At 36.2% G+C, this 11,659-nt stretch overlaps 1 protein-coding gene across 1 annotated transcript; it reads left to right on the top strand.

Moving 5' to 3' along the window:
- Window positions 1-537: 537 nt before the first annotated feature.
- Window positions 538-11,438, top strand: LOC104496433 (protein sel-1 homolog 1-like; the record flags this gene model as incomplete). Its single annotated transcript, XM_010139548.1, has 10 exons — window positions 538-575; window positions 932-1,154; window positions 4,679-4,846; window positions 5,457-5,562; window positions 7,282-7,444; window positions 9,181-9,234; window positions 9,315-9,374; window positions 10,128-10,209; window positions 10,512-10,666; window positions 11,382-11,438. Coding segments are annotated over 10 exons (1,106 nt in total), but the record flags the coding sequence as incomplete, so codon positions are not given.
- Between the last annotated feature and the right edge of the window lie 221 nt (window positions 11,439-11,659).

An 11,659-nucleotide genomic window follows, 5' to 3' on the forward strand; every position in this document is an offset into this window, starting at 1 on the left:
TCCTAAAGACAAACTAATTTCTCATAGTTCTGAAGAAACACCTCTATATAAAGGTTTGAATCTGCTGGTCAGGCAAAATAAATTGGCATTCTATAAAGAGCAATGTTTAATTGTAAGTGGGGTGGTCGCTACTGAAGCCATTAATACTAAAGCCGATTTGGTGACTAAAAACAGTAGCTGCCATGGACCCGTTTCTCTTGATGCATACTTTTTAAATTAGTTTAGCTGGACTGGAACAATTCAGACTGTGTGGTAATCTAGAGGATTGATTTAGGCTTTAAAAAAAAAATCCAACATTTTTTCCAGTATTGGATGCAAGTGTTGTTGGCGTAATTTAAGGAAGAGGGTCATCTGTGAAACATTTGATTCTTCCTGACAACACTAACAAGGTCTTTCTGAAGTGCATTAGTCAACTTGGTAATATTTCTAAATAATACTAAAATATTTTAGAACCATGATGCAATGTTATAGCTAAACATATTTTTGAGAAAATTACTCATGGAAAGGCTTTTTACTGACTTAAAACATCTCTTCTAGATGAAGAAGGAAATCAAGATGAGTCACTGGAGTCAAAGGTGAGGAAACAAGTTTCTAGTTATTCTGGTTAGCTTGTGGAGTGAGAACAAAACTCTGAAATTCAGAACTATTATATGATTCCTGTTTTAAACTGTTCTGTAGCTCTTGCTGTCTCATTAAATTCTTCTGTGCATCAGAAGAATTAATGTTGTGTTAATATTTGAGAAGTTTTTTTTCCAAACAGCTGAAGGGGGTAGAGTCAATGAGAGCTTATAGAGGTAGCTCAGCTTAGTTTTGATGCTACTGTTTAAACTTGGTATGTTAATTAATCATGAATTTTAAAAGTAATGTTTTTTTCACCGGCTGCTAGTGTTCAGTTTCTAATCTTCCGAATTACGTGTCTGCTTTCCTTTAGACCTTATCTCCAGAGGACCAGGTAAAGGACCATTCCACAGGAACTAGAGTGGTAGCAGGTCAGATCTTCCTTGAATCAGGGAAATCGGACTCTCAATCAGAGGATGAAGAGAACTTCCGTAGTCAAGAGGAGGAAAAAGAGAATTCGCTGGAAGAGCTGAACTCTCTAGAAATGTCGAATCTATTAAGTAAGGATTTGGAAGAAGCAGAAATACAGAGCCCAGGTAACAGCTCACAGAATTTTCAACAAATGGCAAAAAAGATCCATCTGAGTAACTTTGGCAAGTGGGTGAACACAAATAGTGATTCTGAACATATGAAATAATGGTGTCTTAACCTTTCTGGAATAGAATGGTAATTGCTGCCCTTGCCATTAGAAAGTGACATAAAACAGTTTTCACATACATTGTGATTGGAATCCGAGTGGTTATTTTTAGATGCATTGGAAAGCATTTTCCATAATTGTTGTTTCAATTGTGTTGGAAAGCTTTATGGAGAAAGCCCTGATTTCTTCATGTAGGACTTAAATACATGTGTTATGCGGTGCGTATGTGTACCAGCCATCCAAGGAGAAATTGGATCAGTGTTTCAGCCTGCTGGCTGTTTGCCTGGAGAGTCAGTTGACAGAGAAGGGACAAATGAGGTTACAGACAAGCTTCCTAGGATGGGATTGGGAGCCTTATGGCAACATATAAATTGTATGTGAACTTCAGCAGATATTTAAATATAGGTAAAACCTTATGTCCTTGTGCTTAAATTTCTGGAATATTCTAGTATTTCTCTTTTACCACTAATAAAAATATAAATTTAATACAATTTTTTGACTTGCAGTTAGTAGCGAATGATAACCTAGTCACAGCTGGGTACCGTAGCCTGTGCAGCAAAGACTTTTCGTCTGTCCATCAAAAGTAAATCTTTAACTTTACTGAAAAAATTGTAGTTACATGGTAATATTAGTATTTGTTTATCTTCTCAACTCAGATTTGAATATCAAAAGAAAGGAGGAGTTATAAAATGAACTCTGTTGTATACTAACTTTTGATGTTTTCTAATAAGCCTTCCTTATTAAAGCAAAACTACCTGTAGTATACAGTTTGTGGAAAAAAAAAAAACAAAACAAAACAAACCACCCCCCCCCCAAAAAAAAAAGCCAAAAACCCCTCAGGAATAGTATTAAGTATTGCTGTTGGTAGGTGTGGAAAAAGGTTTGTAGAACCCACTAAATAGCTTGCTTCCACAAAACTGAGCTAAGCAACGTAATAAGTCAGTGCAGTCTATTTCAAAAGTAAACTTTAAGACACTTTACTTTTAATTTGTAACCAGATGGCTTGTTCTCTGGCAACTACGGTTTCTAACTACACCTGTCAAATTATTCCAAGTGACTTTTGAAAACCGTAAATTTAAGACTTGAACAGTTTTTGGAGTTTCTTATGAGGTAAACAAGTGATGTGGGTGGAAGGTTTACTGGTTTTATCAAAAAAGCAATACTGAAGGAGAAGTACTTGTATTCTGGCAGGAACAAAAAACGGCTAAGGGACAGCCTTACGAGCAAACTTTTTAACTGAGCAGGACAGGAATATACCTCAGATACAGATGTTACATCTCCTGAATGAGCTTCTGGTGACAGGACTGCATTAAGGGAGATTGAAGATTTTCTAAATACAGTTTTTTTTCTTGTGTGTGGTCATGAGATTGCATGGAAAAAATAATATTCTTCACATTGCCATGTGTATTTTATAGCATATTGTGCAGAGAAAAATAATCATCAATAATTTAGAATTAGTGCTACTAAGGCTTTTAACCTCTGAGAAAGAAGTTGACCTGCTTCCTTCTGATTAGTAAGCAGATCTTGTGTGTAAAGAGAAGGGTATTTTTTAGTTATTGATATGTTGCGTGTATGTTTTTGTAATAATCAAGTTCCATACTAACAGTTTTTGCTGAACACTGCCCACAGGATAGAGCTGGCAATTTCTGATGCGTTTGTTTTCCTGTTTAGAGAAAGGTTAGAGTAAATGTAACCAATACTTACAAGTAATCTGTATTTGGATTTCCTGCAGTATAAAGTATCAGATAAGCAAATAAAGACAAAATATCATGGTAAAATACTATATACTTGATTCAGGTGTAGCAAAACAGGTAAATTCCTACTTGCACACTCAGTTTGACAAAAAGTAATTTAACTTCAGAGTAAATTATTTACCTCAGTTGGTATTTATCATTCGTTAAGTAACTGCGATGTGTTTGCATTGCCACGTTACTTTATGGGTTAGTATTTGTTACTGTCTGGGGGGAGAAGGAGCATTATGGTTGGATTAAGAATTAGAAAAAGGCAAGGTGCAGGACTAGGGCAGGATGATTCCCTAACTAGTGTTCCATGGAGAGCACGGTGTAAACGGTTCATATCCAATTGGTTTCAGTATAGGAGATAAAGTTACTAATAATACAAGTAAAACTTCAGATTCTCAAGTAGTATTAATACCGGACCTGGAGTTTCCTCAAGTGACAGTGAGAAGGTCCCGTCAGTTGTAGTTATATGTACCTTTAGCATGAGTTTGTGAATTACTCTCTGGTTAACAGATGTCTAAATTTATTCCAGGCTAATTGCATCTGGTTATGTTATTTTTGAATGCAATTTCTGAAAATAACATTTTCCCTTTTTGTGTTTTGGGATAATTAAATTGGAGTGCTGGAACATTAGCTGAGGAATCAAATTATGAAGAATGATTTGAACAGGCCAACTAATCCTGGAGCCTTTATTATGGTTCAAAAAATATCAACATGAAATTTCTAAATTAGTATGGCCTTATGACTATAGACCCTAGCAAAAACCCCTAGCTTTGTGTAATCAGAAGAACACAAACTTAACTTGAAAAAACACCATATAATTGACATTCTCAATTGCATGATTTTGCAATTGTCTTCAAATGAAACCGAACTCAGCTGCTGGATTTAGCATAGTGAAAGAGAAAAACCCTTATAAAAGGCTAATGAAAATAATTTCATTTTCAAAAAATGAAGGTAACTTTTAGTCTATATAGAAGATTTTTTTAAAATTATTTTTAAAATTGGCAATATTGGGATCAATAACCTTTGAAATTCTCGTGTGAGAAATGTTGTCATGCTGTTCAAGTAATTCTGAATGCAATTTGAATGTATTGGTGAAGTTTTCAGTACAGATATATCCAACAGTAGAAAATTACTAAACTTAAAGTGATTTCATTTAGGCCTTTTATTACAGGTGTATGTTCGAAGTGTGCTCCTTGCCAATGTGCAAGTACTTTCAGTACCTTTGCCAGTGTGTGTGGTTCTGTCATGATTAGAGCTAACCCTGGGGCTAAAGTGAATGTGTGCACTGGAATGCACTTCGGGGTAGTCTTTTACCGGGAGAAGGGAGCACAGAGAAGAGAAAGTGAAAGGAAGCTCTATTTATTTTGGTAGGCAATAAAATGTAACTGAGGTTTGTCTTCTCTATCACAAATATTTTCTTTGCTTAGAACTAAGGCCTGTAGGAAACCAGATACCTTCTCTTTCAGTTCCTAATTAAAAATAGAATAATAGTTTTTCAAGTGATATTTAGAAAAATAATTGCCTTTTCAGGCTTTTGTTAGTTCGAAATTTTACTGAAAACTTGATTAAATGCAGCTCATAGAAATTAAAACCAACACAGGAGTGCTTTCCTCTATGTAGGAGAAGACTTCAATTTGTTGAATAAAAGAAAGCAGTCTAATTCCTGCGTATGTATTTTCAGTTTTGTCAGCTATTGGAGGCACTGCAGATGGTGAACCTTGCCACTTCCCCTTTTTGTTTATGGAGAAGGAATATGCAGAGTGCACTGCAGATGGGAGGGACGATGGCAGGCTTTGGTGTGCGACGACTTACGATTACAAGAAAGATCAAAAGTGGGGCTTCTGTGAAAGTAAGTAGCCTGGTGTCTTGTTCTTGTCCAAGGAATGCATTCTTAAGCCAGTGTTTTCAGTCGTCTTAATTCCCTTTATTTCAGGGTCTAGAAGTCCCTGTCATATATTAATGGCCACTTTGCAGTGTGATATACAAGTAATGATAAAGGCAAAGTTCACTTGATGGAAAAGATAATAACGCAAATGCCTCTTCCCAGAGCTATTTGGGAAATCTTGCAGTGGAGGCATTTATTAAACTCTTAGTTTCTGAGGCTGTATAGGGGTTTGACAGTGCTTCCCATTATACTCACTGATACGTTTTCAAAGGCAACCCTTCTCTAGGAAATGTCCTCCTGATAGAGAAACCTTTATTCCTTGGTCGGCTTGCTTTGGGACAATTACAAGAATATTTTAACTGCAAACTCATACATGAGAGACATCACATGAGAAGAAACTGTCTACCAAAATATTCAACACCACTTTTAGACGTGTTTTTTGTAATCAAGTTGTTCGTTCATCTTCAGAAATTTATTTCTGGCTGTGTTTTCCCCTTAGAACTAATAGGAATTTTGGGACAATAGTCTTGAGCCATGTAATTAGAGCTCTTAATGTACTCTCTTCTTTTTTTAGCTGAAGAGCAGTCTAATAAGAGAAGGCAGATGCAAGAAGCTGAGGATGTTTATCAGACCGGAATGAAAATACTGAATGAAAGTAGTAAAAAGGCTCAGAAGAAAGAGTAAGTTTTTTCCCAACCGCACAAGAGAAGGATGACATGGCTGGTCACTCTGGCTTACCTGAAAAGTAATTTAAATGAGTTGCCTTGGGACTTTGCACTTGATTGGACTCAGCATCAAACTAGGCAGTAGTAGTACTGGTAATAAATGTTGTGGTATTTAGAAAAACAAATTTATGCCTGCTTTTCTGAGAATCCACTAAAAATTGTGTAAGTTTAATTTCTGAAGAGGGGATGTCATCAAAACACTGACTTAATCCAAGATAGTGCTGCAGTTCTCAAGCCACAATTTATATGTGGCAACTGCACAGGAAAAAAGAAAAAGAGAATGTGATAACAATATAATTGACCTTTTTCAAACGTTTCGTACAGCCTGGTTCTCGTTCTGCTTCAAAGATTTAAGAAGGAAAAATCAGCATTTCTTGTCCTGCTGTCTTTATTCCTGCTTTTTGATGGCTCAGTCACTGTAAAAATAGTATTTAACTTAACAAATTGTTAAAACTCTAGTAATTAATTTTGTATGAGAGAAGGAGGTAATGCTTGTAGATAATAAACAAAACAAAAAAAAAAAACGAAATTAGTGTTCTTCTCATTCTGGTCTGTTTACTTTGTATATATCCAGTTACTGATGAAATAGTTGTCAGCTTATCACTGTTATTAAGAATACCTGTGTTAATCTAGAACTCCGTGGTACTTATGTTGACAACTTCAGTAAGTGGTGACTTCAGGCTGCTGATTATTGTGTGAGTGCTGTTACCATGTTAAACTTGTTTGTGGAGAGTATTTCTGCTTTATGTATCAGGGAGACCAATGCACGACTAGAGGTTGTGCATCATACCCTGGCAAAGGGACACAGCATCTGTTAGAGTCCAGTATTCTTCTGTATAAAATAGTGTAGGAATTGTGAAACAATATTCAATCGTAGTTCTTTTGAGCACCATATGCTTTCTTAGAAGATGAAATTATGTGAGAACCAGGAGTGCCATAGCCTGTCCCAAAGAAAGAAAAAAAATTGGGGAATAGAAGGGAGGAGAGGTAAAGAAAAATCTTGGAAGGCTATCAAAGGTCCATGAGAAATCAAGCTGAAGCGTGCTTGTGTTATGATGTATAAGGTTAAAGTATTTTTAATTTCTGTGAAGCCACCTGCTGTGAAATTTCTTTAGGGGACTAATATAGTCCTGAGGCTGAAATGTAAAAGGGAATTTCCGGAGGACTTTCTCATTGTTAGCTTGACTCTTTCATCACAAAATTGATCATGTATGCAGTTGGCTTGGACCCAACACAGTGTTTTCATCGGAATTATTTTGTACTCAAAAGAGACCCTATGGTCTTTTTGGGTTTCTTTTTTCTATCAAGATCTGTGAAGCTGTCAGAGTAGTGGCCCTACTAAATACCTAGTACAGGACTTAAAATTGTTGCTACAAAAACATGATGATTTGACCTTAAAATTTTGTGTATCTTACAGGAGAGGAAATACATACTACTTTGCATATAGTGTGAACATTAAAATCCAGTTTTGTCTATTAGCTAAATCATATGAGGAGTTGTACAGATTTGTGATTCAGAGCTGAAACAAATGTCTGTAGGGAGATGCATTAGAAAACAGAGGCGAAAACAGAGGCTAAAACAAATGTAAAAAACCCATGTCCCTAGAATCTTCAGTTTTATGAATGGAATCTGCTTCTTTGCCTCAAGGTGACTAACTAATTCTTTTCTCTTAAGAGCATATCAATATCTTCTGAAAGCAGCTGACATGAATCATACCAAGGCAATGGAGAAGGTGTCTTATGCTTTGTTGTTTGGGGATTACCTGAAGCAGAACATCCAGTCATCAAAAGAACTGTTTGAAAAACTAACAGAAGAAGGTTCTCCTAAAGGACAAATGGTATGTATGTACGTCCGTAGACTCTACAGAAGTTTTTATAGGTTTATAAATTGTTTTATAGATTGTACTTATTTTAAGGTGGTTTTGCATCCCAAGTAGAATGATAACAGTAAGTGGTATCTGTTGCCTGGTTAAAAAGGACAGCTGAGAGAGTGCTGCATTTTTAAATTGTTTGAGAACTTGATGGAAAACATTTGGTTTAGGCTCTGATTCAGGAAATGTATTTTATTAATGATTGCCTAAGCATTTCCTAATCCTGACAGCTCATTGCCTTTGCCCTTTTAAATTTCATCAGTGCCTTGCTTTGGTTCAAAGATTGTCCTGCAAATGCTTCTGCTTTACCTGGCTTCTGCATGCTGCTAGCATTACTGAGGGGGCGGTAACAAATGGCACCTCCATGTAAACAGATGGAAGTAGGTCTTCTCTTTGAGTTTAAAAAAACAGCATTAAACTATTAGTAATATAGTATGGTGGTGGTCTTTTCATTTACTTTCTTGTCTGTTGTATGACTGTCTAGGTAGGATATTTAAGTCAAAAAAACCGGGTATATACAGATGACTTCAGCCAACAAATCTTCTCTGAAGTTCCACATTACATTTTTCTTGTGGTTTGTGTGGGATGTTGTGGCTTTTTGTGTGCAATTTTATCGTTGAGATAGGTAGATACGCACACAAGTTTATAATCTAGGAAGCTGTAAACTCCTAGGAATCTTGAAAGCTGTTCAGTGAAATGGGACTCTTTGTTCATGTGCCTTTGAACATTATAGAATTGTTCGTATAGAGTTGTTAATATGTAATGTCATAAAATGTGGGTGTTACCAATTTCAGTGTCTCAATATCTGCATATACTTTTTATTTCTCTCCTTTATTTTAGAAGTGTCAGCTTCTTGAGGAATTACCCAGTTTCTTCTAGCTCTTCAGCTACGGAGTCTCCTGCTGCTCCTTGTTTAATGTCAGAGTGCTGATTTACCGTAGAAAGCAGGAACATGTTTTCTCTAGAGACTTTATATTACCTGCATGAGGTGGTTTTTTTGTAGGATTTTTTGGTGTACTTTCGCATTTGCCTAGAATAGTCTTAGAACACTGTGAATTATAGTCACCTTTATATATATATATATATGCTGTTATCTTCTGTGCTGCTAGTTTCTCCTCTGAGGCACACAGCTGTAACAGGTGTTAGGGACAGAGCAGACATTATGTAAATTTTAAGAATAAAAATAACTTGAAAAAACCTCTGCTACACAGCTCTATGCATTCTTACTGCTTGTATTTATAGTCATAAATGCAATTAACCTGAGGCAGAAGAGATGCAAAACAGTAATTTTGTAGGATGTTAGAGAGTAAATTAAACAGTATGACTCTTCCAGAGACAGTCATGGTTCATCTATGTTTGCACTGGTATATGAGACAAATAGGATGCATGGGTAACCTGACACATACTGTTCAGGACCTTTGGATCTATATTTGGCATTCAGGGACATAGTAGCTTCTTCCTTGCATTCAATCCACTAGACTGCATCCTGGTGAGATGTGTTCATGTTGGTGTCCGAGGCAACTGATTAGAAGCTTCATACTTTGTATCTGGGCCCTTCGCTGCCCCTTTTAATGTGAAGGTAGAGCTTGGCATGTTCATTGCAGCTTTGAATTGTTGCGTGACTTCTTTATACTTATGCATTCCAGGTAAACTGATCCTGGATTTTTCAAAGGATGTGCTGACAAACTTTATTTTACTTTTAGGCTCTTGGATTTCTATATGCATCTGGTCTGGGAGTCAATTCTAGTCAAGCTAAGGTAACTTAGAAATCTTCAGAGTATGCTCTTGTATTTTCTCTTGGAGATAGATGTTAAATAACTAGTGATTTTCTTTTAAGGCCCTGGTGTATTACACTTTTGGAGCTTTAGGAGGAAATCTGATCGCCCATATGATCTTGGTAAGTAAGACAGTTAATAACTTTATACATGCAAAATATTTTTTTTGTTGTCGCGGTTTGAGAATGTAAGGTTTAAAAACTTAAATCTTATGTGTAGTTCACATAAGCTTCACTACCTGTGAATGCAGTATCCAAGTATAGACCATCATGCATACTCTAAAATTTTTAATGTAAGGTTTAAAAACTTAAATCTTATGTGTAGTTCACATAAGCTTCACTACCTGTGAATGCAGTATCCAAGTATAGACCATCATGCATGCACTGTGTGAGCAGTAGTATTTTCCCTGTTATCCCTTGTTAACTTGAGGAAAAGTCTTCTCATTTTAAGCTGTATAACACTATGAATTTAGAAATTTACATTTCTTGATTTAAAGCAGAATTATCAGACTTCAAATTTTTGTAGGCTAATGAGAGCTATGAAAGCCAGAGATCTTTACAGAAGATGCTGTATTAATCAGTATTGTGAGATTTAAGATGAAGTGCAACAAGTGTAAATGAAAGGCTTTAGGTTTTCACCCAGTAAGTATCACTCTGCTTATTTGTTTTTTCCTGAGTAATATTTGAAGAATATTGGCTGCTCTTAGCCTTTAGTAGTATCAGTCAGTTGCTTTTAATTCAGACCCAACAGACTTGTGGCCTTTTTTGCCTGCTGTCCCATGAGGTCTTGCTCAAGTACTGTGAAAAAGCTGTTTAATTTGGCAAGCAGTGTGTTGTCAAATAACTGATAGTCCCATGTTTTGTTTCCAATTCTAGGGTTACCGGTACTGGGCTGGGATAGGAGTCCTTCAAAGTTGTGAATCTGCTCTCACTCACTACCGACTCGTAGCTAATCACGGTAAAAACTTTTTACTAGGCTAACATTCTTGACTTTGTAGTTCCGCATTGTTCATCTAGAAGGACTATCAAGACTAATAGTATAAAAATAGAGCATTCTTGCTATGAAACAAATTATCTGTTTGGCTATGAATCATGATATGCTATTTTTATCTTTATTAAAATGTCTTTAATTCTTAGGAATTAATTCTTAATTCTGTCTGAGTTAGTTTAAAGCTCTGTAGAGATCTATTTTTACTAAGTTGCAGTGTAATGTTTGTATTGAACAGAACTGTCTGAAAATTTATCTTACCTGTTTTCCAGTTGCTAGTGACATTTCTTTGACTGGTGGCACAGTGGTTCAACGAATTCGCTTAGCAGATGAAGTAGAAAATCCAGGAATGGCAAGTGCCATGCTAGAAGAAGACTTGATTCAGTATTACCAATTTTTAGCAGAGAAAGGAGATGTACAAGCACAGGTAGGATGAAGCTCATCCGATGGCATGCGGAGGTTTTCAAGAATTACAGGAATAGCTTTATGAAATACAGAAAGACATTGGAGCTTTAGTTTTCTTTTCCTCCTAAGTCAACCTGGTTGCTATTTCCTGATTAATTGTAATGAGAATAGGCTTGTATTTTAGTGTGTTTAAGGTAGAACTTGGTCACAAAATGCAAATTTGTGTGGACAATAAGTCTAAAACATTGCAACATACAAGACATTTAGTATCTTAGGAAAGCAGGTCTTGACTTTTGTTATAAACCAGCCAGACTAGTTTAAGGACAGCTTTAGAAGTTGTGGAGGAAGCCTTGATCAAAAGAACTGGCCATGACAAGGGAACGCAATTTCTCGCTGCTTCTGCTCTTACATGGATCTCTTCTACACACAACGCAGAGGGGAAGGACACTAATGTAGGCAAATTGTCACAGTTCAACTCGGTCATACGTAATTTAAGAATTAGGCAGAATTCAAATGAACAATTATTATTTTGTATCTAGGACAGTCATGTCACTTACTTGGGATAAATTTCTGATTAGGCTAACATGAAAAAAATAGGACTGTACTGTAGTTATGTCTTCAGACTTTGTGGCATCTTTGATACTGTCTTTGTGCATGTAATTAGCTCACTGCTATCGGTATCATTAGAAAGTCCCCAAGGAAGAGTGACTTATTTGTAATGTAAAATTTATTTTTAGGTTGGCCTTGGACAGTTGCACTTGCATGGAGGAAGAGGAGTTGAGCAAAATCATCAGGTACCCTTTCTGTATCTTATATTACAGTTGATGAAAGGGGAGAAATTACAGCTGCGACCACAGTGAAGCAAAAGTGTTTAAGTACCCCCGTAAGGTACTTAATGACTTTGTGACTGGTACATGGAGCTGATTTTCTTATGCAACTAGTTTAAGATTAGTCATCTTAGAAATGAAGCAGTCAAAAACAAAGACCAGGTTTGCATCAAGTAGTAGTTGAAACT

Source organism: Buceros rhinoceros, unplaced genomic scaffold, assembly GCF_000710305.1.
Source record: "Buceros rhinoceros silvestris isolate BGI_N320 unplaced genomic scaffold, ASM71030v1 scaffold37357, whole genome shotgun sequence".
In the NCBI taxonomy this organism is placed as follows: domain Eukaryota; kingdom Metazoa; phylum Chordata; class Aves; order Bucerotiformes; family Bucerotidae; genus Buceros; species Buceros rhinoceros.